Here is a 14,060-nt window from a genome sequence, read left to right as displayed (position 1 = left end):
CTGTAATTGAATCATTGCCAATTGGCCAACTACACATAATAGTAAGATTAAACGAGAACTTACCAGTTTGAAGTTTGATCTTTATTTTATGAGGAGTAACGTTGAGGGAATACGTGAAGAACCCCGCCAGGACGCATGCGTGTCATTCTTCAAAGCAGCGGTGTTAAATCACAGATAACTGTAATGACTAAACATAGTAAGATTAGAGAAGAGATACCAGTTCAGGATATGATCAAGGGTGGGAGCGGAGGGCACGTATTCCCTCAACGTTACTCCTCATAAAATAACGATCAAACTTCAAACTGGTAAGTTCTCGTTTAATCTTACTATTTTAGTTCGGAGTCACGTGAGTGACTACGTGAAGATTTTAAAGCACTTTGATTTCATGCCGTGGAATGAGTCCATGCATCACATCTGCCTTGATTATGGGGAGAATAGAGTTAACATCATTAGACATCAATACGATATTGAAACCCAATGGTAAAAATATTAACACCAATTATTGCCCCTATTTATGGGGTAAATTATATTACAGAACTTAAAGTTGTTTCTGCAAATGTTCCAGGTTCAATGACTGGTTTGTTATAAAGTCGTTGGAAAGTTTCCTCCGTTGACCATCCTGCTGTCTTGAGGATTTGGTCCATAGGTACGTCCAACTTCATAGCTGCCGATGTAGCTGCAGCCCTGGTGGAGTGAGATTTAAAATGCTAGTGTCCACTCCAGCCTTTGTTAGGACCTGTTTTAGCCATCTAGAGATGAACTGTCTCTGTTTTGAGTGGCTGTTTGTAGCTGATTAAAGGGACATTTCTTTCCCTCTGATGATCTTAGTATACTCCATATATAATAGTAAGTGTGTTACAATACAGAGACGACCATCTGTAGGGTAGGCCCTGAATTCTATTTTTAGGCCTGCTGACCCCTGTCTGTTCTGTTCGACTATTACATTGATGTGAAAAGTTAAATTTCCAGATGAAATAATCATGTTGTCCAACCTTTGTTTCTGTAGTGTTCAAAAGGGAATTGCAGATGCTGGAATATCGAAGGTACACAAAATTGCTGGGGAAACTCAGCGGGTGCAGCAGCATCTATGTAGTGAAGGAAGAAGGGTCTGAAGAAGGGTTTCGGCCCGAAACTTCGCCTATTTCCTTCTCTCCATAGATGCTGCTGCACCCGCTGAGTTTCCCCAGCAATTTTGTGTACCTTTGTTTCTGTAGTGACTGGACCCTTTGTGCCGTGACCAAGGCCATTAGCATGACTGTTTTCATAGTCAGTTTCTGTAGGGACAGAGCTGTAGCTGGAGACCAGTTTCTTAACATGGTCAGTACAATGCTCACATCCCATATTTGGGAGTACCTGGTTCTTGGGGGATTGATATTAAAATGCCCCTCATGAGTTTGGTTTCCAGGGTGTGTCCCAACACAATGCCGCTCTGTTCCTTGCGAAAGGTATGTTGACAGAGCACTTCTGGCGCAGTTGATGGCACTATGACTGAGCCTCTCATCGTAATGGAGGCTTGCCAGGAATTCCAGAACAGACGGCATGTTCATGGATCTGTGGGTGATGTTTATTGTTGTGACAGTACTTCCCATTTCTTGATGACACCAAGTACTGATGTTTTGGTGGACTGTCTGTGGCCCGCTGACATAATTCCACATTCGGTCCGTCAGTCCCAGGTGTAGAAGAGGTGCTTTCAACTCTATAAATTAATAGGTTTATATATAATTGAGACATGGGTAACTCAATTGTAGCGGGAAGAACCAGTAAGTTTGGTCTATGATGGATGGTGATGCATGGTTCTAAAATCATGTCGATATCACCGGGACCCATGATTGAGTAGGCCAATCAGGTACTATCAAAATACGAGACGCAGAGTCTATTGTTTCTTCCTAAATACCCGACTGATGAGGCAGAGGGAGGGAATGCATAAATGATCCCCCAAAGCAGCGAAGATGCATCTGAACCATAGCCCCAGGTTCTGGTTCCCAAGAACATAATTCGATTACTGGTAAGAGCATGGATGTGAATAGGTCGTTATCTGGTGTTCCATACCGTGCTGTTCCAGCAATACATTTTTTATCCAACATCCATACTGTGTTTCTAGACTTAGCGTGACCTGTTGTCTGCCACTAAATTCAGTTTACCTGGTAAGTTGTTAGCTGATATCCAAATATCTATCTGGATACATTATTGCCAAATAGTGTTGGCCAGATAGTCACATGATGTCGATATGTTACCACCCATTTGGTTGACATATGCTACCACGGTGGTGTAGTCAATTTGTAGTCTAACATACTGGTGATATAACCCAGAACAATATAACTTAAAGCCATGGCAAGCACTCACTTCCCCAGGTATTTATGCCCAGCGTTTGTAATGATGCCTCCTGTGCATTCCATCCCCCACAGCTGGTGATGGAATAGGTAGCATCCCATCCAAGTGTCCATCAGTATGTAGTTCCATAGACGGGTAGCTGTTAATGTTTGGATTGGAACAATGCCTAATGTTATGTTCCCACCATTTTTGTACCATAGTGGCCTCTGTTGGTAGGTTCATTGGTCTGTCAGAATGACCCCCCATAAATTTTTGAGTGACGCATGATTGCGCTCAGTAATTTGATAATGTAAAGGTCCGATTTATGTGGCTGGAACACAGCCACTAATGCCAATTATTCTACTTCCAGTCTGATGGATGGTTTAGTTTCCTGCAAGCCTCCATTAAGGCTGTACCCTTTCTCACGGCAAAGTCACTGACATGTGAACTGTGTTAAGGGTGAACCGCAGATGATCTATTGTGTTAAATACATCTGTGGGCACCTCCAATGAGTGCTATATAGCAAGCATATTTTAATACGATGCTTGCCATGTAGTACCCCTGGATCAATACCATTGCAGTAACAAAGGTTCCCATCTAGTAATGAATATAAAGTACGAAAGTATTCAAATTAGTCAAATCTATGATGACGTGGCAACCACCATCTATATTATGATAAAGATTTTTTGGACACGAATTCCTGTGATTCGTGTTGGATGTCCTGCATTACTCCTATTTTATTTGGGCACTGTAGTTCAGTATGCGCTTTTGATTATTTCTTTGCCTGTAAGCATGAACATTCAGTTCGGTACATGCTGAACTGGAGGATTATGTTTTGATAATTCTATGGTATAACCCTATACTTCTGAAATATAAGTGTCGGTAGTAATATATTCTATGCATCCAGATAGAACTGTAATCTCCCATCAACCTCGTAAGGAGCCAAACCCACCTTCCTCCATGGTTACTATTAGTAGGTTTGTTACTATTTCGGCATCCTCCGTGGTCGTTGAGGAGCCGGTGTCTGTGATGAGGGTTAGCGCATTCCCCAGGAAGTAGTTTTTAGACGTTGCTTAATGTGCCCCAGAGTTTCCCTCTATGTCAAGTTCTTTACCTGTTAAGATAAGATGCCTCCAAATTTTAATATTGGAGGTAGGAGGTTCCAGGTTTGCATATAAGGCCAGTGCATCCTGGTGATCTAGTGTCATGTCTTTTTGTTTATTGTGCGGGTGAACCCGTCCCGCTGTTAGGACTATTAGAACTTTCTTTCGTTTCAATTCCCTGCCCTACCATGTTTTCAAATACACTGGTTGATACTGGGAACATTCAGTGTTTTGCAGTTCCCTGATGGTAAGTGTCTTCCAATAGGTTTTCTGCACCCCATGTGCACTAGGGGTATGTTCTACTCCCCTGTTCAGGTGCAGCCCAGAATTGACCCCCTATACTCCCCTCTGATGAGGGAGAACACTGTGCAGCCCTACAAGAGGTACTGCTGTAGGACTTACTAGCTGCCCCCCTGTGACTAGTCTCCATCTCCCGGAGCCTGCCACTTACCTGCTCCAACAGCCACTCCAGCTGGCTCCGATGCTCTCGGGCACCCAACCGGCTCCAATGCACATGGTCACTGGCCGTCGCGGCTGCTCCTGAAGCCGCTCCTGCTCCAGCTCCTGCAGCCAGCCCAGGATTGACCCTCCGTGTTCCCCTCTGATGAGGGAGAAACACTGTGCAGCCCTACACGAGGTACTGCTGTGGGGCTTACTAACTGCCCACTGTGGCTAGCCTCCATCTCCCAGAGCCTGCCACTTTGGGGTATTTCCTCCAGCAGCCGCTCCAACTGGCTCTTATGCTCTCGGGCACTGGCCGCTCGCGGCTGCTTGAAGATGGTCCATCCTGAAGCCGCTCCAACCGGCCCCCATGCTCACGGGCACTGGCAGCTCGCGGCTATTCAGAGTCGGACTCCTCGGAGTCAACGACTCTGTTAGTTTATGCTTACCTCTCCCGACCGGCCGGGGCCGGCGCGGGAGCGAAGTCGGGCACAGCTGTTCCCATTACGGGAGATTAGCGTGCCTTTGGCTGCTGCTGCTGGCTGCCCGCAACTCCGCGGTTCTCCCCCGCCAGCTTTCCCGCAGCCTTCGTGGATCCGGTCCATGTCTCCACCTAAAAGGTAAGTGGAAGGAACGTAGAGTCTCCTTACCTGCTGTTCCCGGCTTTCAAATTTTGCCGCTAAGGGAACGTCGTTCCCCCTGCTGTGACTCGTTGCAATGCGTGTAGCGATATGACACGCATGCGTCCTGGCGGGGTTCTTCACGTAGTCACTCACGTGACTCCGAAGTAAAATCCCTAGTGTGGGCAAACACCAGAAGAATCAAAAAAGAGTGTTTGTGGAAACCACATGGTGTGTTGCATAAAGTCATGTGATTGGAGCAGAATTAGGCCATTCAGCCCATCAAGTCTACTCCGGCATTCAATCATGGCTGATCTATCTCTCCCTCTCAACCCCATTCTCCTGCGTTTTTCCCAGAATCTTTGACACCCGTGCTAATCAGTCTGAAGAAGGGTCTCGACCCCAAACGTCACCCATTCCTCCTCTCCAGAGATGCTGCCTCGCCCGCTGAGTTACTCCAGCATTTTGTATCTACCTTCGATTTAACCCAGCATCTGCAGTTCTTTCTTACATGTACGAGTCAAGAACCTGTCGACATCCGCCTTAAAAGTATCCATTGACTTGGCCTCCGCAGCTGTCAGTGGCAATTAATTCATGGGCTCAAGGATGCAAAGAGAGGGGGAATGGGGCGGGTGGAATTGCAATGCAGGAGGGGGCTATCATGGACTGGATGGGCTGAACGAGCTCCTTTTGTGTTGTAATGAGCAAGTGTTGCAAACCGGTTTAACTCGCTGGTCCACGCCAAGACTTCAGGGAAAGGGTGCCAGAGACAGGAAGGGGTTGCCCTGATCATCGACTGGTTTAACCAGCTCGTCACAGACTTCCCTGCAGTCGCAACTTCATTGAACCGGGACGCGAGAGAGAAATGAAGAGGGTGCCAAACATCGTAGTAACCCAGGTAGGACACGGAACTGTGGTTTAAACTATTTGTCACACATTTTTTTGCCACTGCTACGTGACTTGAATATTTCAATCTCATAAACATTTCTTCGAGTAGGAAGTCACTGGCGGGCTGTTCAACTGATTAAGACTTTAAACTTCCTATTTTTAAAACTTTATGCTGTGCAACCTCAAAGTTATTTTTGGGACAACGGAGTTGCAACTGTTAGCATCTGTGGACTGTTGCAAACATTGTGAATTATTGGTCACATCATTGGAGGTTGTGTAGGAGAGGCAGTTGTGAAATGGTTTCATCAACGCGGCAGGGTTTCAACCCGAAACGTCACCTACACCTTCTCTCCAGAGATGCTGTCTGACCTGCTGAGTTACTCCAGCTTTTTGTGTCGGTCTTAAGTTTACTTTAGAGATACAGCGTGGAAACAGGCCCTTCGCCCACCGGGTCCGCACCGACCAGCGATCCCCGCACACAAATACTGTCTAACACACACTAGGGACAATTTACAATTTTCACCGAAGCCAATTAATTTACAAACCTGTACGTCTTTGGAGTGTGGGAGGAAACCTGAGCACCCGGAGAAAACCCACTTGGTCACGGGGAGAACGTGTAAATTCCGTACAGACAGCACCCGTGGTCAGGATTGAATCTGGGTCTCTGGCGCTGTAAAGCTATCCGGGTCTCCATCGTGCTGCCCCAAATGTGTTGTGAATTGTAACAGATCTTGGCCCCGCTTGATTTGAGAAGGGACTTGCAGTTCTGAGATGCTTTTCATGCCCATTGGCCGTTTTCCAAGCAAGCAATTTACCTGTCTGAACAAGGGTCTCCACCTGAAACATCACCTATTCCTTTACTGCAGAGATGCTGCCTGACCCGCTGAGTTACTCCAACGTTTTATGTCTATCTTCAGTTTAAGCCTGCACCTGCAGTTCCTTCCCACACAATTACATCTGAAATTTGTCACAGACCATCCCTGGTTACAACGGCTGTCCGATGGACACCGCGACAATCTCACAAAAGTCCAGCATGTGCACACACACTTAGTTGAGTTTATTGTCACGTGTACCGAGGTACAGTGAGAAGCTTTTGTTGCATGCTAACCAGTCAGTGGAAAGACAATACATGATTACAATCGAGCTACTGGCAGTGTACAGATACATGATAAAGGGAATAATCTTTAGTGTAGATAATGTCCGATTAAAGTTAGTCCAAGGGTCTCCAATGAGGTAGATAGTAGCTCAGGACTGCTCTCTAGTTGGTGATAGGATGGTTCAGTTGCCTGATAACAGCTGGGAAGAAACTGTCCCTGAATCTGGAGCTGTGCTTTTACACACTTTTACATAGAAACATGGAAACATAGAAAATAGGTGCATGAGGAGGCCATTCGGCCCTTCAAGCCAGCACCGCCATTCATTGTGATCATGGCTGATCGTCCCCAATCAATAACCCGTGCCTGCCTTCTCCCCATATCCCTTGATTCCACTAGCCCCTAGAGCTCTATCTAACGCTCCCTTAAATCCTTTAACGTTCATTCTGCCCAAGTTTCCCCTCTCTTTTCACTTTTAGTCATTGTTCTTTCTCACGTGCTCTGGCTGCCATTCACTCCGACATAATGCCAACATAATCAAGGACTATTTACACCACGATTTGGGTTGGGATTCTTCTTCATACTGGTAGGAGCAGTGGGGGAGAAAGCTGGACAAGAGGTGGGGGCGGGACAAAGTCCTGCAACTGACAGGTGGATACAGAGGAGCGGGATTCATCGGCAGATTGGTGCCGCACAAGAAACTGCAGAAGCTGAGATCAGATCCCCCCGCCCCCCAACTCTGCCGCTGCGCCCCCATGCTGCCGTGACTTGACTGGGTAACACGCAAACAAAGATTTGCACTGTATCTCGACAGACATGACAATAGTAAACCAGTGCCAAAACTGAGGTACAGTTACATAATAAGTGATTTATGAGTAGTTTTTTTGGACATCTTTGAAAACGGGCTTGTTTGTTACCCTGGGATAGTCTGCAACTAACTGGTGGCTCCGACTTGATCCTCCAGTCCTACCAGTCACACAAATAACTGCACAATTTGCTCTTGTAGGGAACTCAATTGGGCCAGCTTTGGCAGGACATGTGTGTGGGGGACTTTGTACCTATATTTTTCCTTGAAAGCGGCTAGGGTGGTCAGAAAGGCTTTACGGCACATTGGCCTTCATCAGTCAGAGTATATAGTATAGAAGTTGGGAGGTTATGTTGCAGTTGTATAAGACGTTGGTGAGGTCGTATTGTGCTGTGTTTTGGGCACTATGTTACAGGAAAGATGTTGTCAAGCTGGAAAGGGTGCAGAGAGGATTTACGAGGATGTTGCCGGGACTCGAGGGTCTGAGCAATTGGATGAGGTTCCGCAGGCTAGGACTCTATTCCCTGGAGTGCAGGAGGATGAGGGGTGATCTTATAGAGGTGTATAAAATCATGAGAGGAATAGCTAGGGTAGATGCACAGTCTCTTGCCCAGAGTAGGATAATCGAGGACCAGGGGCCATAGATTTAAGGTGAAGAGAGAAAGATTTAATAGGAACCTGAGGGGCAACTTGTTTTTACACAAAGGGTGGTGGGGGTACGGAATGAGCTGCCGCAGGAGATACAGGGACTATCACAACATTTAAGAAACATAAAGTTAGGTACAAAGATAGGGCAGGTTTAGAGGGATGTGGGCCAAACGCAGGCAGGTGGGACAAGTGTTGGCCGGTGTGTGTAAGTTGGGCTGAAGGGTCTGTTTCTGCGCTGTCGGACGCTATGACTATCTGAGTGGAATTTTCAACAAAAAGAGAGATGTAATGCTGAGACTCTACAAGGCACTGGTCAGGCTGCATTTGAAGTACTGTGAGCAAATTTGGGCCCCATATCCGAGGAAGGATGTGCTGGCTCTGGAGTCCAGAAGAGGTTTACCATTCCAGGAATGAGTGGGTTAGCATATGATGAACGTTTGACAGCACTGGGCCTGTACTCGCTGGAGTTTAGAAGGTTGAGGGGGGTCCTCATTGAAAGTTACAGAATAATGAAAGGCCTGGATAGAGTGGATGTGGAGAGGATGTTTCAACTGGTGGGAGAGTCTAGGACCAGAGGTCTTAACCTCAGAATTAAAGGGCGCTCTTTTAGAAAGGAGGTGAGGAGGAACTTCTTTAGTCAGAGGGTAGTTAATCTGTAGAACTCATTGCCACAGAGGGCTGTGGAGGCCAAGTCAGTGGATATTTTTAAGGCAGAGATGGACAAATTCTTGATTAGAATGGGTGCTGAGGGTTATGGGGAGAAGGCAGAAAAATGGTATTAGGAGGCAGAGATCAGCCATGATTGAATGGCGGAGTAGACGCGATGGGCCAAATGGCCTAATTCTATTACTATAACGTGAACTTGTGCTCATCAGGCAGTGTTAAGGAGGAGTGCTCTGACTACCTGCTCTCCTCACCTGCCCTGGTTTATCTGGGCCTCTGTAGAGGCTGACTGTGCAGACAGTATCATCGGAACGCGAACTTAACTCCAAGCTGAACTAATTTTCTTGCATCTTTTTGCAACTTACTTTGGAGAATAGCGGGCGTGCATTTCCATGCCAGAAAATACCAGAGTGTCTCTGCAGATGGATTGAGCCGTTGGGCTTGTTGAAACAAGTGCACAAGACAGGTTGAGTGGGGCAGGGAATGAGGTGGGAACCGCTCTTGGGCTTGCACAGACATGTTGCGCACAGCTCAGGAGCCGGGGGGCGGAGCTGGATGTATGTTTAAAATGATGAATGGGGTGACTGTGGTGCATGCAAGATGAGGTGTCCAGAGAGAAGGGGATGCCTGGTCACAAAGGCCCAAAGGCCGTAGATATTGGATGTCAAGGGGTTCGGTTCTAAGGAGAGAACAGGGGCCGGGTGGGTGAATTTTTTTTGGGGGGGGGGGACTGGGGTGGAGGGGGAGGGGTGTGGTGGAGGGGGAAGGGGAGGGGTAGAGGGTGGGGGAGGGGTGTGGTGGAGGGGGATAGGGAGGGGCAGAGGGTGGGGGAGGGGCAGATAGGAGGGGCAGAGGGGAGGGGGATGGGGTGGGGGAGGGGCGGTGTGGGGGCGGTTTGGGTAGGGTGTGGGAGGTTAGGGCGAGGTGTGGAGGAGGGGTGGAGAGGGGGAGGGAGAGTCGGAGGGGTGGTGTTAAGTGCATTGCAGCACAGTTCAGCTGTGTCAGTGGAGGGTGTCAGTGGAGGGTGAGCGAGCAGAGGCTCCTCAATCTCCTCCTCATCCTCAACAAACCTCGGTAGAGGGCAGCACAGTGGCGCAATGGTAGAGTTGCACCAGAGACCCGGGTTCGATCCTGACTACGGGTGCTGTCTGTACAGAGTTTGTACATTCTCCCCCGTGCTGTGCGTGGGTTTTCCCCTTGTGCTCCGATTTCCTCCCACACTCCGAAGACGTACAGGTTTGTAGGTTAATTGGCTCCGGTAAAATTGTAAAAAAAACTGTCTCAAGTGTTAGTGTGGGGTGATCGCTGGTCGGCCTATCTTCGGTGGGCCGAAGGGCCTGTATCTCCAAAGTCTGAAGACTAATAGTTTAAAGGAACAGGCCCTTCAGCCCACACTGTGTGAACATGATGCCAAGATTAACTCATCTCCTGTGCCTGCACACAATTCCTATCCCTCCATGCCATGACTATCCAAAAATCTCTTCAGCGCCACTATTGTATCTGTCTCTACCACCTCTGGCACCATGTTCCAGACACCCACCACCCTCTGTGCAAAAAAAACTTGCCCCGCACATCTTTAAACTTTGTCCCTCTTCCCTTAAACCTATGTTTCAATCCTGGGAGAAAGGTTCTGACTGTCTTCCCTATCTATGCCTCATAATTTTATTTATTTCTATAAGGCCCCCCTCGACCTATCAGCCATAGAGTCATAGAGTAATAGAGTGTGGAAACAGGCCCTTCAGCCCAACTCGCCCACACCGGCCAACAATGTCCCAGCTACCCTAGTCATAGAAAACATGCCATAGAAGGTTCTATGGACTTTCCATGGAAAACAATCCAACCTCTCCTTGTAACCAATACCACCTGATCCAGCCATCATTCTGGTAAAACCTCCTCTGCAACTTAATGAACATCTTCCACATCCTTACTGTATTAGGGTGACCAGAACTGTACACAGTGCAGCCCAATCAAAGTCCTATAGAGCTGCATCCGTTCAGTTCAGTTTAGTTTATTGTCACGTGCACTGAGGTACAGTGAAAAGCTTTTGTTGCGTGCTAACCAGTCACCGGAGAGACAATACACAATTACAATCGATCCATTTACAGTGTACAGATACATGATAAGGGAATAACGTTTAGTGCAAGATTAAGCCAGCAAAGTCCTCCTGACCCTTGTACTCGGTGCTGTGATCAATGAAGGCAAGCACACCATATGCTTTCTACTTCACACCACTCTATCTACTTGTGTTGCCACTTTCAGGGAATTATAGACTTGGACCCCAGAATCCCTCTGTACATCAATGCTGTTCAAGGTCTTGCCAATAATTATATATTTTTCTTCTTACACTTTCCCCTTAAGTGCAACAATCTCACACTTAAATCCATAAAAGCTGCATCAGTGACTTCCTGACTCAATGCCCAAGCACCAACGGCAATGCACCATCCGCCTTCCTTTCCTCTTTGCTTCCTCTATTCTAGTTTCCTCATTGTAGCAAGCACCGTGTATTATGCCGGTACGCCAGACAGGACAATCTATTGCTTGCTCCCCCTGGTGTGTGTCAATGGTTGAAACTCTTCACAGATGTTGAGAGAGATTTTGAATCTCTTTTCTATTCACCATAAAGTCATAGCGGCGTGGAAACAGGCCCTTCAGCCCAACTTGCCCACACCGCCCAACATGTCTCATCTGCGATAGACACAAAATGCAGGAGTAACTCGGCGGGACAGGCAGCATTTCTGGAGAAAGGAATAGTTGACGTTTTGGGACGAGACCCTTCTTCTGACCCATCAACACTAGTCCCACCTGCCTGCGTTTGGCTTAATACCCTCTCAACCTGTCCTATCCATGTACCTGTGTAAATATTTCTTAAATGTTGCAATAGTCCTGCCTCAACTACCTCCTCCGGAAGCTCGTTCCATACACCTACCACCCTTTGTGTGAAAAAGTTACCCCTCAGATTCCTGTTAAATCTCCACCCCCCCCTCACCTTAAACCTATGCCCTCTAGTTCCCGATGCCCCTACTCTGGGCAAGAGACTCTGTGCATCGACCTGATCTATTCCTCTCATGATTTTGTACACAAACCATGTGGTTGTTTTCCCTTGGTCGGGTCTCCATGAAGTAGCAGTTCTGGTATTAGTTTAGTTTAGTTTAGAGATACAGCGTGGAAATAGGCCCTTCGGCCCACCGAGTCCACACCGACCAGCGACCCCCACACACTAACACTATCCCACACAAACTAGGGACCATTTACAATTATAGAAAACCAATTAACCTACAAACCTGTACGCCTTTGGAGTGCGGGATGAAACCAAAGATCTCGGAGAAAACCCACGCAGGTCACAGAGAGAACGTACAACGTGAGTACAGACAGCACCGTAGTCAGGATTGAACCCGGGTCTCTGGCGCTGTAAGTGCTGTAAGGCAGTAAAGCCCCTGTCCCACTTTCCCGAGTTACTCAAGACTTTTCCCGAGTTTTCCCCTTGATTCAAACTCGGAGAATGCCCGTAGCGAGTCCGTAGGAGGCCGTAGCAGTCCGTAGATGTTTCGTAGCGGCTCGTAATGCCAGCCGTAGGTACTCGGGGCATCAGGTAAGTCGGGACGTTTTTTCAGCATATTGAAAATGTCCACGAGTAAAAAAAATAGCCCCGCGTACCCACGGCTGGCTATTACCGTAATTCTCCGAGTTTGAGTCAACGGGAAAGAAAACACGGGAGAGTTCGTGCGTAACTCGGGGAATGTGGGACAGGCCCTTAACTCTATCGCTGTGTCACCGTGCTGCTCGAGCAATCACATTTGGCCATTGGGCTCCTGCTAACACTGTCCAAAGCCATGGGAACAGGAGGCCAGATATGGTCCATATCAGTGGACAAATTGTATGGGGAGCCCTGCTCCTCCTTTCCTTTGAGCCTATATACTCATGGTGCCTCCTGAGAGGTCTGGTGGCAGGACTGGGAGTGGAGAGGTTGCACGGGGCATCTCTGGAGGACATGGATAGGCAATGTTTTACTCCGCCATTCAGTCATGCCTGATTTATCAACTCCATTCTCCTGCCTTCTCCCCATAACCCTGACATCCATGCTAATCAAGAATCTGTCGATTTCTACCTTAAAAGTATCCATTGACTTGGCCCACACAGCCGTCTGTGGCAATGAATTCCACAGATTCACCACGTGCTGACTAAAAAATAATCCTCCTCATCTCCTTTCTTAAAGTCCGTCCTTTTTTTCTGAGGCTGTGCCCTCTGGTGCTAGACTCTCCCACTAGACGCTCACTAATGTAGACTCACCCACCTTAACGTCTGCTGAGCCCTGCCTGCTCACACATCCAGAGAAAGAGTTGGAGCAGGATTGGGCACAGGGAAGAGAGGAGGAAAGAAGGGAGGGTCGTTACCTAAAATTGGAGAATTAATCCATACCACTGGGGTGTGAGCTGCCCAAGCAGAATGTGAGGTGCTGTGCCTCCATTTTGCGTGTGGCCTCACTCTGGCAGTGGAGGAGGCCCAGGACAGAAAGGTCAGTGTGGGGATGGGGAGGGGAGATAAAATGGTTGGCAACCGGGAGATCCAGCAGGCCTTGGCGGACTGAGTGCAAGTGTCTGAGGTGTAAAACTCTGGCATGTCTTCCTGCCGTGAATGATTCACCAGCATGGTCTAATGATTGATGCCTATGTCCTCATGTTCTCTCCACTGGTCAACATCACAAAATCTGATTATCTGCTGCTATTTCAATACTGCTTACAACATAGGAGGCGATTGGTAATGGTCGAGCTACTGCCTCACAGCGCCGGAGACCCAGGTTTGATCCTGACTACGGGCGCTGTCTGTACGGAGTTTGTATGTTCTCCCCGTGACCGCGTGGGTTTTCTCTGAGATCTTCGGTTTCCTCCCACACTCCAAAGACGTACGGGTTTGTAGGTTAATTGGCTTAGTGAATGTGTAAAATTGTCCTTAGTGTGTGTAGGTCGGGTTTCGCTGTTTGGTGTGGACTCGGTGGGCCGAGGGGCCTGTTTCCATGCTGTATCTCTAAACTAAACTAAAGTAACCAGTCCCATCACCCACTCCCCATTAACCTATTCCCACGTATTCCGATCAACTCCCCCCCGACTCTTCCTCCCACTAACACCAGGAACAATTTACAGTGACCAGTTAACGTACCAACCTGCTTGTCTTTGGGATGTGGGAGGAAACCGAAAAACCCATTTAGAACGGAGACGAGGAAACACTTTTTCTCTCAGAGAGTAGTGAGTCTGTGGAATTCTCTGCCTCAGAGGGTGGTGGAGACAGGTTGGCTGGATGCTTTCAAGAGAGAGCTAGATAGGGCTCTTAAAAATAGCAGTCAGGGGATATGGGGAGGAGGCAGGAACGGGGTACTGATTGGGAATGATCAGCTATGATCACATTGAATGGCTCGAAGGGCCGAATGGCCTACTCCTGCACCTATTGTCTATTGTTTATTGTCACCCAGAGGAAATCCACATGTTCAAAGGGA

The 14,060-nt window shown here is 47.8% G+C and overlaps 1 protein-coding gene across 1 annotated transcript in view; it reads left to right on the top strand.

The window, feature by feature from the left end:
• Positions 1-5,299: 5,299 nt before the first annotated feature.
• tmcc3 (transmembrane and coiled-coil domain family 3) overlaps positions 5,300-14,060 on the top strand; it is a 120,914-nt gene continuing 112,153 nt past the window's right edge. Inside the window, exon 1 of the mRNA XM_033039385.1 lies at positions 5,300-5,372. Coding sequence (XP_032895276.1) covers positions 5,340-5,372 — 33 coding nt within the window. The 5' untranslated portion in view covers positions 5,300-5,339. The remainder of the gene's footprint in view (positions 5,373-14,060) is intronic.

This window comes from Amblyraja radiata, chromosome 21 (genome assembly GCF_010909765.2).
Source record: "Amblyraja radiata isolate CabotCenter1 chromosome 21, sAmbRad1.1.pri, whole genome shotgun sequence".
NCBI classification, from domain to species: domain Eukaryota; kingdom Metazoa; phylum Chordata; class Chondrichthyes; order Rajiformes; family Rajidae; genus Amblyraja; species Amblyraja radiata.
Note: the sequence above shows the minus strand (reverse complement) of the source record. Positions and strands in the feature narration are given on the sequence as shown.